The sequence below is a fragment of the Pelodiscus sinensis genome, chromosome 1 (assembly GCF_052426305.1).
Source record: "Pelodiscus sinensis isolate ZL-2025 chromosome 1, ASM5242630v1, whole genome shotgun sequence".
NCBI lineage: Eukaryota > Metazoa > Chordata > Testudines > Trionychidae > Pelodiscus > Pelodiscus sinensis.
Window position 1 is genome coordinate 124,901,898 of NC_143052.1, and position 14,398 is coordinate 124,916,295.

General features: G+C 41.2%; 1 protein-coding gene and 1 long non-coding RNA gene across 6 annotated transcripts in view; one reads left to right on the forward strand and one right to left on the reverse strand.

The window, feature by feature from the left end:
* PHF21B (PHD finger protein 21B) overlaps positions 1–14,398 on the reverse strand; it is a 235,638-nt gene that overhangs the window by 26,142 nt on the left and 195,098 nt on the right. For all 5 annotated transcript variants that reach the window (XR_012896208.2, XM_075899836.2, XM_075899842.2 and 2 more), the window contains 2 exons: positions 12,461–12,811; positions 9,364–9,486 (listed from right to left, as the gene is read on the reverse strand). Coding sequence is in view for 4 of the 5 variants with exons in the window: in XM_075899836.2 (XP_075755951.1) it covers positions 9,364–9,486; positions 12,461–12,811 (474 nt within the window). In the remaining variant the exon portion in view is untranslated. The remainder of the gene's footprint in view (positions 1–9,363; positions 9,487–12,460; positions 12,812–14,398) is intronic.
* LOC142818640 (uncharacterized) overlaps positions 1–14,398 on the forward strand; it is a 54,690-nt gene that overhangs the window by 10,610 nt on the left and 29,682 nt on the right. The window lies entirely within an intron of this gene.

The window sequence follows — 14,398 nt, forward strand, 5'->3', positions numbered from 1 at the left end:
AAGCATCAAAATAAAACATTTAGACATTTCCTAAACAAAAATTTAATTTTTCACACTGTGAAAAATGTTGACATTTCAACTTTTTGTTCCAATTTGGGATGAAAACAAAGCTGAAATGCCAGAATTTCCAATGTGATCAGAATTTTGATTTTCAGAGCTAGTAAGCGTTATTATTTTCATTTTACATGTAAAAATATTATAACTGAGGGGGCACAAAGGGCAGATCTGGGTTCTTATATCCTTCTTTTCCCTTTTAAAATCCTTCATCAGAAAGGTGAAGTGAGATGCCCAAAACCACACTGAGCTAGGATTAAAATTGGGGAAGCTCTCAACCCCATATTCATTCTGCCATGGCACTTAGTCTGCTTAAAGTTCAGCTCTTGCCATAGATAAAAATGGAATTTCAGCATTGGCATGAAGGATGATAGGATTAAATTGTCTCTGGCTACTGTGGTGATGGCAGTTATATAACCCACTGATAGATTTGCATGACAAATCTTAGCTCTGATATTCTGCTCTCCCTACATGTATGAAACACCAACTGGTACCAGTGGGGGTCCTGCACATGAAGGAAAAGCAGAATATTTTATCTGAGCTCCACTATGAAGATCTGAGTGAGGAATTTTGTAAACAGATTTGAATTACATGCAGCACCTGATGAGACAAGCTGGGAGTTAATTTTATAGCATGATAAACCTCACCTTTAGTGAGCCAATAGACTTTTTAATTTCAGGCTCAGAAATTCAGAACAGTCAATATTTGATTAAATTCCCATAGCAGAGCCACAAATGAATATTGTATTACTTGAAAATTAATTTTTGAGGGGGGACTCAATCTCTTGAATCTAAAATTAAATTGATATTGGAACCCCAGCTAAATATTTCCACTTTTATTGTGAAAAATATTTTAATAAAATTCTCACAGAATTAATGATGGTAAGTTATTTAACATATGCACAGTATTCATTAAATGGACCTGATAGTTACTATTAAGGATAGAGGATTTAGGCCTTTATAAATGTCTGCAAGACAATTTCTTTTTTAAAAATCTAGTAGAAGATAAATTTCTTTAACGTGTATTATTTTAATGGTATATGTATTTTTATGGGCTTCGCTTTTTCATAATGATATGCTCCACTGAATTTCACTTAAAACACTTCTTCTAACACTATGTACTCTTCCAAAAATTTGAGGAACTATAATGGAAATTGCTAATTCTCACTGCACTAATCCATAAAACTGATAATTCAGTCTGTCCAGATTCTCATTTCATACTTATCTGCATAGTATATCAGACCCTTAAATAAGTTTAAAACTGAAGCATCCATCTTGCTATTCCTTTCCTTTGTAGATAGCAGTAAACTGTTTTGACTGTAATATTTTCTTTTAACTGTGGGAAAAAAAACATTGCAAAAGAGCTACACTGAGCAAATAAAAAATTATTTTATTTAAAAAAACCAAGGAAATTGATTCTGCTAAGAATTTCAAAATTGTGAAGGTTTTCCCATTTTCCAGGATTCACAGAGAACATTCTTGGAAACATTTTTCTGTGACTTTTAATTACAATTGTAATTGAAATGATCAACTGTTTTCATTTACCAGGAACTGTGTTTTCAATAGCCAACATTTTTCCAGAATATTTTTAATACAAATCTTATTTTTTATTAAAATGTTGATAAAAATGTTGATTTTTTAAAAATGAGGTTTACAGGACCTTTTGAAAAAGCACTCCGTTTTCAAAAGAACTGCGTCTAGACTGCGGTTTCAATTTTGAAATAATGCTTTTTCAAAAAAGCGCCATTACGTGATTATGCAAATGAAGCACAGGATATTTAAATCCCGGCTTCATTTGCACTTTCAAAGTGCTTCATTTACATCCCTTTGCCAACAGAGGGATGTAGACTACACATAGCCCAAGTGTTCTACTGTATATTTAACAGTACGCTATGCAATCTTATAATTAAAACTGCATTTATTAAAATCCATTAAAGTGCAATATCTTTCTTTTTCTATTGAATGTGTTCACTTATTTGTAACATTTACCAATCCACAAGGAGGTTCCTGGCCATTTCAAGGAATTAGCAAGGTTCTATTTTATTTACTGCATTTTAATAGTGAATTCCAATCTTTTATCATTGACATTTATTTCCAGAATTTTTATTAAAGCTCCTACTTATGTTTTGTGCTTTTAACATAAATAAAGGAGCAAGGAGGAAATGTCTACATTGTGAATAAAAAAATGCACATTTCAAATAATCTTACCTTCTGAATTCTGTACTACCAGATACTGACATGTTTTTAGAATGTGCAGTACATCTTTCCACATAGTTTAATAAGGATTTTTACAAAGCCATTTCATGTTGTAATTACATGTTCCATTTATGTCATTACACATATTTACACTAATTATGCAGTTAGTTCTAATTATACTAATTGCATAAATGCATGATAATCAACTAAAGTTTACTTTCAAAGAACAAAAGAAATTAACTCTAAACCTACACGCTGAGCCTTATGCTATGAAATATATCTATAAAATAAAGGAAATTCCCAGATAAGCCTCCACAGTCCTACACTGAAAAGTGTGGTTGAAGGTGCTTCCTACTTTGATATTCTTGTCTAAATAAATGAAGGGTTCAAAAGCCACAGTGCTCACAGATTAGGGATGTTAAAGACTAGTCCACTAGTTGATTCCACCCCCCCCCTTCTTTGCTGCCTCTATCTGATACAGGCAGCAAAGCAGGAGGAGAAGGGGTACTTCAAAGTGGTAGCGCTGTACAGCGCTGCTGCTTTGAAATCCCAAGGACGTGTTTCAAAGGGGAGCTGCCAAGGAGCCTAATGTCAGCTGGGGACTGACCCCAGGTTCTGGGGAAATGCCACGTGGAACCCTAGTCACCAGAACCCTGGTTCTACTGCCACGCAAAGACCAAGAACACATGAGAAGTCCCCAGTTCACCCTTGGCTCCACGGCACGAGGCTTCATTTCAAAGCTGATCCCAGGCTCCTGCGCAGCACTTCACCAGAACCCAGGGTTAGCTGGGGACTCCCCAGCTGATCCCAGGTTCTGCTGAAATGCTGCTGAGAGCCCAGGATCAGCTGGGGAGTACCTCGCTGACCCCGGGCTCTACGGCAGCTGCCCCTTTGAAACTCCAGAGGCTATTTCATCGACTACTTGACTAGTCAATTAACGGCAATTTAACATCCCTATCACAGACCAGGACAGTAATTTCATAGGATAATTAAGGCCATATTTATACTAATGCTTATATCAACAAAACTTTTGTCACGCACAAGTGAGTGACATAAGTTTTGCTGGCATAAGTATTCATGTGCACTGCTCCCCTTCCCTTCATCCCTTTCCTATGGCAGTGTCCTCTTTCTGGGAACCCGACATATGGTAACATATACAGTAACTGTCAGTGGCCTCTACGTTTTGCCTGCTTCAGTTTCTTCACATTCTTGCAACTTTTTTAGAAGCTCTAACACCTCCATTGTCTCCAGCAGGCCCTTGCTATTTGCATGGAGAAAACCCTGTTGCTAGAGAGCCTTTTCTTTTTCAGTTTTGCCAAATTATAAATTTTAAAAATCACCATTTCCTTTCTTTTACTTGCTTTCCTCAGAAATTTGGGCAGCCTGCCAAAATAATTGACGATGAGCACTCTGAGTCAGACGCATGTCCATTTAGAAGCACCACTTAACTCCTGCTACAACACCTGGGGAGCTGCCAGAGCAGTGGGGCAGAACCAAACAAAACATTGTTTTGTCTCCTACCACACTAATTCTTGCACATAGCCTGTACCTCCCATCGTATCCCTCTCTGGGAGTATCACTTGAACTGAGAAAAACTCCAATTTCCAAGGGGAATTTTAAGGAAAAGCTGGAGTAGATCCCCTGGTAGCATACTCAGATTCAGCAGCTAATCCCACTCTCCGGAGCATCACATGGAACACAAGCCAAGAGTCATACTATTGACCCAACATATGGTGCCATCATCCCTCCTTTAGAATATCAGCCTTCGCCTGCTGCCAGCTGATGTAGTTCTGTAACTTATGGTAGTGATCTGTATTGCAATTTTGAAGATTAAAACTCTGATGATGCTGCATGGTGAGGGCTTTGAAAATTGTATATAACAAATTTGGTCTTGATCTTTTTAATTAAAAAAAGTAGTAATTTGTGTAGATAATCACCTATGTTACATAGGTGCAAAACCAATCACTTGAAAGTCAAAGAATACCAATTTATGGTTATCCACAGGGATTCCACTCTTGGTAACTGAAACAGGTGTACATTTTGCTTATAGATAGTAGGAATTCTACTTAAAGATTATAGGCCAGCCCTACCGAATCAGACATTGGATCTAGGAGCCCCTTCTAAAGAGCAGTGTCTTTTAAATTAAGCTCCATTTAACTTACATATAAACTTCAGAAACATGGGCAATTTTTAAACAGGTTGGAATGTGCTATGCAGTTGGATCTAACTTGGTTAACACATAGTATGTCTTTATACATTTGGGGGCTCACTTAGATTATCTAAGAGGCTACAGATTGACCCTTAATCCTCTCTGCCACAAACGGAGGCCACAAAAAGTCTAGGTGTGTTAAGAAAATAAGAACGGCCATACTGGGTCAGACCAACAGTCCATCTAGCCCAGTATCCTGTCTGCTGACTATGGTCCATAGCAGATGCCCCAGAGGGAGGTATCACAACAGGTAATCCTCATGTGATCCCTCTCCTGTCACCCATTTCAAGACAAAATGGGTGTTTGTGAATTATTTTCTCCCGTCAGTGTAAAAAACCCCATAATCCTTACTATAGCAACTGTGTGAAGTTGCTGAGGTAGAATGAGGCTGGAGGAAGAAAACAAGAAGATGAATAAATGATTCATATGGATCATCTGGGATGAGGCCTGAATGTGGCTCTATCTTTATTTAATATTGTATAAAGGGGATCCAGACATGGGGGAACTGAATCTACTTTAACCTTAAAGCTAATGTAATGGCCACTAAAAAGCACTCATCATAGATAAGTGGCAAGGTTGCTAAAGAAGGAACTCATCACCCTGCTTGATGTCCTAAGAGGGAGGGGAAAACGAATAAAGGCCCTTAGGAGGGTGATGTACTGATCTTCCTGCCAGAGCTAAATAAAAGGCCAGATTGTTTCAGGACTAGTAAATGATCCAATATTGCTGATCTAAGCGATGTCAAGGAAGAAAATGAACACTGAGATGCCCACATAGAAATCCTCATCTATTTAGCTCTTTCAAGTTAGATTTGTGGAGTGTTTACCACTTTGGAGAAGAATTTGGTGCTCTTCAGCTGAACAAATGCTTTCAGGGGACATCATCAAGCCAGCATACAGGATACATTCAAATGTAACAAACTTGGATTCAAGTGTAGGATTTGACATTGTTCTGCTGGGCATAGCAGTTAAGGTGATGTGGGGAAGGGAAGAACTCTGTTGCAAAGTTCATCAGATCCAAATACCAGAACTGGGAAATGACCTATTGTAATGGAAAAACCACTTCATGTGTTTATTTAGACCTTGGTTCAAGGTGTTAAATTTGCATTATGAATTGCAGCTCAACAGTTTCTCTCTGCAGTCTGTTTTTGAAGTTTTTCTGTCTGAGAATGGCAACTTGGAAGTCTGAAACAGTGTGCCGAGGGAGGTTAAATTGCTCCCCCACTGGCTTTGTGGATGTTGCCCCTTTTTAATCTCTGATTTGCGTCCATTTATTTTTTTGCGCAAAACAGTCTAGTTTGCCTGATGTACATGGCAGAAAGGCATTGTTGGCACATAATGCCATATATTACATTAGTAGGTGTTCGTGTAAATGAGCCTTTGATTATATAAGTAATTAGATTCTGTTATGGGTTCAGTAGAGTTGATGTGTGGACATAGTTGGCACAGTTTGTTGCAGGGATAGGTTCCTGGATTAATGTTTCTGTTATGGGGTATGAAGTCGGTGGTGAGTATTTGCCTCAGGTTGAGGGGCTGTCTGTAGGTGAGGACTGGCCTATCTCTCAAGGTTTGTGAGAATGAAGGATCGTCCTCTATGATAGGTTGTAGATCCTTGATGATGTGTAAGAGATGTTTTAGCTGTAGGCTTTTTTTGGATCTTGTCCTGTAGTAAGTGACTTCTGGGTATTCGCCTGGCTTTATCAATTTGTTTCTTCACTTCTTGAGGTGGGTATTATAGTTTTAAGAATGCTTGATAGAGGTCCTATGAGTGTGTCTGAGGGATTGGAGCAAATATAGTTGTATCTTAAGGCTTGGCTGTGGATAATGGATTGTTTGATGTGTTTTGGATGAAAGCTGGGGGAATGTAAGAAAGTATAGCAGTCAGTAGGTTTCCAGTATAAAGTGGTATTTATGTGACCATCAGTTATTTATAGTGTAGTGTCCAGCCTGCTCTAGGCTGAGATTGATGTTGCGGTGAAAACTGTTGAAATCCCGGTGGAATTCTTCAAGGGTCTCCTTCCCATGAGTCCAGATGATGATGTCATCGATGTAGCATTAGTAGAGGAGGGGCACTTGGGAACAGGAGCTGAGGAAGTGATGTGTGTACCCTTGGCAGTTCCTCTGACTTGAAGGTATAAATCATCCCCAAATCTGAAATGGTTATGAGTGAGAACAAAAGCACAAAGTTCAGGAACCAGTTGTGCCATTGCATCATTAGGGATACAGTTCCTGATGGCTTGTCATTCATCTTTGTGTGGAATATTTGTGTAGAGAGCTTCCACGTTCATTGTGGGTAGGATGTTTGTTTCGGGAAGATCACAAATGGATTGTAGTTTTCTCAGGAAGTCAGTGGTATCCTGAAGATAGCTGGGAACATTGGCAACACAGGGCCGGAGGAGGGAGTCAGTATAGCCAGACATTCCTGCAGTAACAGTGCCAATGACCCAGTATGTCAATATTTGTATGGCTGATTCAGAACAGCGCTTCCTCAGCTTCTGTCCCCAAGTGCTCTCCTCTACTTACACTGATGGTCACATAAATGCCACTCTATACCAGAAACCTACTGACCATCATACTTACTTACATGCTTCCACCTTTCATCTAAAACACAGTCCACTGTCTACAGACAAGCCCTAAGATACAACTGAATTTGCCCTAATCCCTCAGACAGAGATCTCTATCAAGCATTCTTAAAAACTGCAACACCCACTTGGAGAAGTGAAGAAACAGATAGATAAAGCCAGGCAGATACCAAGAAGTCACCTACTATAAAACACACCCAACAAAAAAAAAGAACAGGACACCATTGGTCATTTACCTACATCTCTCAGCTAAAATATCTGCAGCACATCATCAAGGATCTACAACCTATCCTAGATGATGATCCCTCATTCTCATATACCTTGGGAGGCAGGCCAGTCCCCGCTTACAAACAGCCCTCCAACCTAAGGTAAATACCACCAACTTCACATCCCACGATAAAAACATTGAGGAACCTATCCCTGCAACGAAGCCCATTGCCAACTCTGTCCACATATCTACCCAGGCCAGCCCGAGCCCTTTTGGCACCCCAGGCCCAGGTGCACGGCGCCATCCCTGGACACACAGCGCATGCGTGGTCCCACCCCCAGGGCACACGGAGCATGTGCAGGCCGGCCACGGCCACTGGCGAACAGCCCAGGGCCTACCCGCCCGGGGCGCATACACTGGCCGGCCCGGCCCGGCTTGTGCTGCTGGTGTGCACACCGGGCCATGCAGGGCCCCGCGGCCGTGGGGGGAAGAGCCCTGCTGGCTGGTGCCGCGGGGGCTGGAGCTGCGGGAGCCGGGTGCGTGGCGCCTGATGGCAGCTATAAGGGATGCCCCCATCGGTTGGCGCCCCGGGCAGCTTCCCGGCTCGCCCATGCCTCAGTCCAGCCCTGTATCTACCCTAGTGACACCATCACAGGACTCTAGCCACATCACTTGTACTGTCACCAGCTCATTCATGTTCACTTTTACTAATGTAATATATACGCCATCATATGCCCACAATGCCCCCTCTCAGTTTCTCACACACACAGGCTGTCTAGGAAGGAGTACTGCAGAAAGGGATCTAGGGATCATAGTGGACCACAAGCTAAATAGGAGTCAGCATAGTGACACTGTTGAAAAAATCATTCTAGACTCTCTTAACAGGAGTGTTGTGAGCAAGACACAAGAAGTAATTCTTCTGCTCTACTCTGTGCTGATTAGGCCTCAACTAGAGTATTGTGTCCAGTTCTGGGTTCCACTATTCAGGAAAGATGTGGACAAATTGGGGAAGGTCCAGAGAAGAGCAACGTGATGAAAGGTTTAGAAAACGTGACCTATAAGGGAAAACTGAAAGAACTGGGTTTGTTTAGTTTGGAAAAGAGAAGACTGAAAGGGGACATGATAGCAGCTTTCAAGTACCTAAAAGGGTGTTATAAAGAAGAGGGAGAAAAATTATTCTCCTCAACCTCTGATAATAGGACAAGAAGCAATGGGCTTAAATTGCATCAAAGGAGGTTTAGGTTGGACATTAAGAAAAACCTCCTAACTCTCAGCATGGTAAAACACTGAAATAAACTGCCTGGGGTGGTTGTGGAATCTCTACCATTGAAGATATTTAAGAGCAGGTTAGACATCAGTCAGCGATGATCTAGATGAACTTTGTCCTGCCGTGAGGGCAGGGGACTGGATTTGATCACCTCTCGAGATCCCTTCCAGTTCTAGTGTTCTATGAAAAGAATAAATGGACACAAATCAGACATTAAGAATGGCAACATCCAAAATGGGTAGCAATTTATCCTCCCTGGGCACACAGTTACAGACTTCCAAGTTGCCATTCTCAGACAGAAAAACTTCAAAAACAGACTGCAGAGAGAAAATGCTGAGCTGGAATTCATATGCAAATATGATACCCTGAACCAAAGTCTAAATAAACACATGGAGTGCTTCTCCTATTAGAATTGGTAATTTCCCATTCCAGTACTCTCCCTTTCTCAGCACTGCTGGAGATGAGCCACAGTTATTCTGATTTAATTGGCACTGATGTCACACTCTCATCTCTGTATCTTTTCCCCACTGCCTTTCTGTCTTTGTCTCTTCAGCATGTGAAGAAGTGAGTTGTAGCTCACTATAGCTTACGCTCTCATATCCTAAGAAATGTGTTAGTTTTTAAAGTGCTACTGGATGCCTTTCTGAAACTGGCTTTACTGTGAGTTACCTAATTACCTGATTTACAAATAAAAACTGGATAGCTAGGCAAGCAAGTAGCTGATTTGTGGGTACAAATATAGTAATCTTGCATGTACTCCTAGAAAGCCCATTAGAAATAGTCCCATATAAATGAACACTGTTATATCTCATATATAAAGAAACAGACACATTTTATTGGTTTTACCACCTCTGGATTTTCCTCCTTTTTCTTTTTGGTAGCAGGGGGTCCCTGAGATGACTCTTCAGGAGGTTTCTTTGTTTCCACTTTATTTTCTGTCTGGGTTTGGACTTGAGGCTGAATAATGATAACCTGCAAAATAATGAATAAATAAAGAGAGCAGATTTCATTATACAAAACAGATTTGCCTGCTGAGTACCTGACCTTGATCCTTCATTAAAGGATGATGTCAAGCATCTGCTAAGGAGACAATAAATAAAAGTCACAGGCCAAAATGTTCAAACTTGGATGATTAACAGCAAAATACTAAATACATATTTGGTTTCCTAAAGAGAAGTAGTAATCTGGTTTTCACAGAAGCTCAGGCACTCCACCTCTTCATAGAAGTTAAGGGAAGCTGCGAATGCTGCCATCTCTGAAAATCAGGCCCTTTTGATTTAGGTGTTTGACGTTGATTTAGGGACCTAACTTTAGGCAGCAATGGCTTTAAGTTTATGTATGTAGTACAGATGTTAAAAAGTGTTTCTTTGATAAACATGTAACTGCTGAAATTTCTCGCAGAACCGCCTGCATCCTCCCTCCGTACTGCTGCCTCTGTATCAAAGGCAGGAGCATGGGGGAGGGGAACAGCTCCACAGGAGCCAGTTGCATGGGGAGCTGGCTTAAAAACTTTAACCTTAACCTCAGTTAACCTTCATGGTTACATGCAAGCACAGGAGTGGAGGCTAGGCAACTCCATGGGGAGCCAGTGCTCATGCCTGCTCCTACCCACTCCCCAGTGCTGCCTCTGATGCAGAGGCAGCAGCACGGGGAAGCCTTGCATGTAACTGTGAAAGTTAACCTCTGAGCCCCAGCTCATCGGTTAACTGTTTAGACGTATACACTATCACATCCCCAGTATTTATTGAATTTTATTCCAGATACAAGTAAGAATGCTATATACTCAGGCCTATATTTTGATCTCAGTTACACTGATATAAGTTTTCAGTAACTCTGTTGACATCAACAAAGTTACCCCAGATTTGCATTGGACAAACTGAGCTCAGAATCCTAAAAAATATCTTTGATAGTTTTCCAATTTGTCTAAAAATACAGTAAAATCCATTCTGAATTACAATTCATTCTTGTGTAGCACCATGTTTAAGGTGTTATATAGCCCTTCACAATATTTACATGTTCATGTTAGTTAGTATACTGAACTGCTGACATTATGTGAATCAAAAGAGCAGGCTTATATTTTGTACATTCAGTATCTCAGCCTTCATTAAATAACTCTGAGGAACAAGTATCAGAGGGGTAGCTGTGTTAGTCTGGATCTGCAAAAGCGACAAGGAGTCCTGTAGCACCTTATAGGACTGAGGAACAAATTACTGACCACAAACAAAACTATCCCTGTAACTTGATATTAACAAAATTTTCCTAAGGATTACACAAGTCTTGCCCAATATCATCTTTTGGATGATGTTTATTGGATTTGAACACTGGGCCGTTTTAATCTATTTCATTGCTAACTTTTAATCAATACTAGCTGAACCCCACCTCATGGCTGTGGTGCAGTGGGCTGAGGAGTGGCAGAGATGAGAGGATGCGGCAGCAAGGTGGGGCAGGCGAGCAGGTGGCACGCACAGGGGGCAGGCACAGGGGAAGACAGGGTGCAGGAAGACCAGGGGGGCACTGGCTCGGGGGGCGAGGAGGCTTAGAGAGGGACAGGTGGAGTAGGGCGGGCAGGGACTTACCGCAGCCCCACTGCTCACAGCATCTCCCACTTCTCTTTGCCCCCAGGTGTGATGTGCCGCTTGGAGAAGTCATTGTTCCCCGGTAGCAGCTGCTTGATGGATCACGAGGTGCTGTCCCCTGCCATGCTCTGCTGCTCCCGCTGCCCCCACTTGCTGGACAGGCTGCCCCTGGGGTGCCTCCCCAACAAGTGACTGGCAGGTGCAGTGGGGAACTGGAGGCAGTGGTGGTACCATGCAGACCTGTGTCTGGTTGGGTAGGTGGCTCGTGAGCCAGGGCCCCATGCTGCTCCTGCGCCCACCTCGCCACCGCATCCTCTCATCCTTTGGTGCGGGAGGGGGGAGGAGTAGGAGGAAACAGCAGCCACTAGCCCAGCCTACCGTATCCTACCCTTCCAGTGTATTCTCGAATGTTCTCTGTGACAGATGGTGTGACGGACATCTCTCCTTTTATAATAATAGAGATTATTTAGTTATCACACATCTGGTCTCATTACTCATTTTAAGAAATTCAAGTTCTTATTCAGAGAAGATTTCTTTATATTGGTAACCAGATTACAGGAATAGGAAAACAAATTATTTTACCTAGTAATTCACACCAAAGATGCCTATTTTGCTTATTTACTTAGAAGCCATCCTATCTTCGGTGTTCTTTCCTGTCAGTGTATTAGATCTTATCTTGTCAACAAGTTTCAAAGTAACAGCACCTTAGGTAACTGAATTACACTGAATGTCTTTTGGATATGTCAGTCTTCATTCAAATGGAATCTGGTTTCACAGGTGCACAATTCTTGCATTTCAAAATTTAGCAGCTGTGCAAAAAGTAAACAGGTATTTCACAACTGGATTTTTTTCTAGCAGTTCAGCTGCTCATCAGTTATGAAATCCAGAACTCCCACGTCTTTTGGATTTCTCCCAGAACTGCACAGGAGAACACCTGGCTATTTTAGATAGCTCTGCGGAGTACTACATTTAAAGAGGCTAGAGAATCAGGTTCTATAATTAACATTATTCTTGTATGATTCAAGGAAAAATCAACAAAAACTTTGTATCTGCTGAGAGTTTGAGAGTTTCACTGACTATGTCTGGACTGAGAGGAAGGATGAGCAAATGGTTCCAAAAATACCAGGCTACACAATGATATACCTATTTTCCTAGACAACTAGAAAAAAATGCAGGCATGATAATAAGCATCTAATATCTTTCATGTGTCCCCTTAAGACTTTTCTCACTGCTTTCTGATTATTTACTTCAAAAGGAACAGCTGATATCACTCTATAAAGAATTTTGCAAACTACTGGGAATATATTGTCTACGTCTGCAATATAATTGTTGAGCTTGATGTAAAGATGCACTGCAATAGTAAAACCTACCTTGTTGTCAGTACTAATGAGGAGTGGTTGCACTTTAATGCTATCGTTGACCATAGAGACGGTAGTGCTTGTGCTGATAGGTGTTGCATTGTTGGGGGAGGTGGATATAATAGCATAGGCCACACCAGCACCGCTCAGAGGTGATGAGATAGATGTAGACTCAGCAACACTTTGTGACTGGCTGTTGGGTGTCTGTACATGGCTGACAGTATTATTGGCAGTAGGCAGGGCAGGGCTAGGGTTTTTGATGCTGACAACTGTTGCCTTTTGGAAAGTAGGAGGCTGTTTGGAAGGTTGGTCTCTGCATGGGGAAATAGGAAGGCTGTCTGGAATCAGGGTCTTTGGCCTAACCTACAAATAGAGAAAGAGAAATTATTAAACTAATCTAACAAATTAATAGCAAATAACAAATAAATCATAAATAATAACAAATAAATCCTATAAATACACTATTAACAGCACTTCACATTGCATGTAGCAGGGTGACTAAAAATATTGCAGAGCAATTATATGTAGAAAGTGATTCATTTACTTGTAGATGTTTTCTCAGTTCTGCCTGACAGAGCCATTTTCCAGTCTTTAACTCATTGCAACACTGAATAAAAGGACAAAAGTCAGTTTCTTACTTTTATTAGCAGATATCCATACAAAGGCTACCCACATCAAACCGTGTTTACAGTTGGCCAAAGGTTTTTCAAAGGCATGGAAATTCCAGGATGACACAGTTTCTTTCAGCACAAGTAATTATGTTCTTACTATGAACTTAGGGGTGGGAACTGAATCATTCAGACACGTTCTGGGAATGTATCCATAGAAACAGTAAATGAAATCTCTGCGTCTCTATAGTGGTAGACTAGATGATGTACCCAGCATTGCTTGAGTACTTAACTCAAATAAGTTTTGTTTTTCTTCATTTAAATCATTCTGTGGGGTATGGCTGGGGATGAGGTATTCAGTATTCAGGCTTCCCCAGCCTTCTCACTGCAGCAGTTTGAGGCCAGCACCTGACCATGGCCATTGCAGTGGGCGCAGCCGGGGAAGGGGTATATGTTCCCTAGCTGGGGGACAGACACACAGACAAACTTTCAAAATAAATAGTAGATAGATGTCCCTTTCCCCCCTGCTCCCTGCTGGCCCAATAGGGTTTTAGCTAGCCCAGTCCCTCTCTATGGCACCTTGCTGCTCCACAGTGTTCATTCTACAGTATAACTGTCCCTGATATCAGGACTGTCCCTACAAAATCGAGACATCTGGTCATCCACCTGCGGTCACTCAGCAGGTCAGTGGCAGAGCCAGGAACAGTGCTCCATCCATAGTTATTCATACTATTTATTATGTGCCAAGTATAACATTAAAGAAAGGTATTCAGTAACCCATAATCCTAAAAATTAATTTGGTTATGTAATAGGGAATAAATCTTCCCTGAGCCTTGTCTCTGTCTTCTATGCTTTACATAAATTGAAATTGGATGATGAAAGAATTTAGACAAGTACAATGGCCAAAATTTTAAAAAATACAACTTTACAGTTAAGGTCCTAACTCCATGTGCAGGCAGATGTGTCCTGAGCTGTAGGCTGACCAACACTTTTGAAAGTCACAGTTGCCCATATGTATGGATTTAGGAACTTAATGGTAAACTCCTATTTTAAAACATCTTGGTCTAAGTGTTCTGCAAATCTGGGTCCCACAAGATGAGAAGGTAGGTATCATCCCCATTCTCTCAGTGGGGAAAACTGATGCAAGAGGCTGAGGCAACTTGACATGTCACTGCAAAGAGGCTCTTATATAACCAGAATATTCTAGTTACCTTCCCATGTTTTCACCGCAATATCATGCCTTTTGTTTAGCAATATCATGCTATGTCCTGTGTAGATTCATGACTGGTTACACATATGTCATGGCAGAGTAACAAACATAATTATGCAAGAAACTAGCACT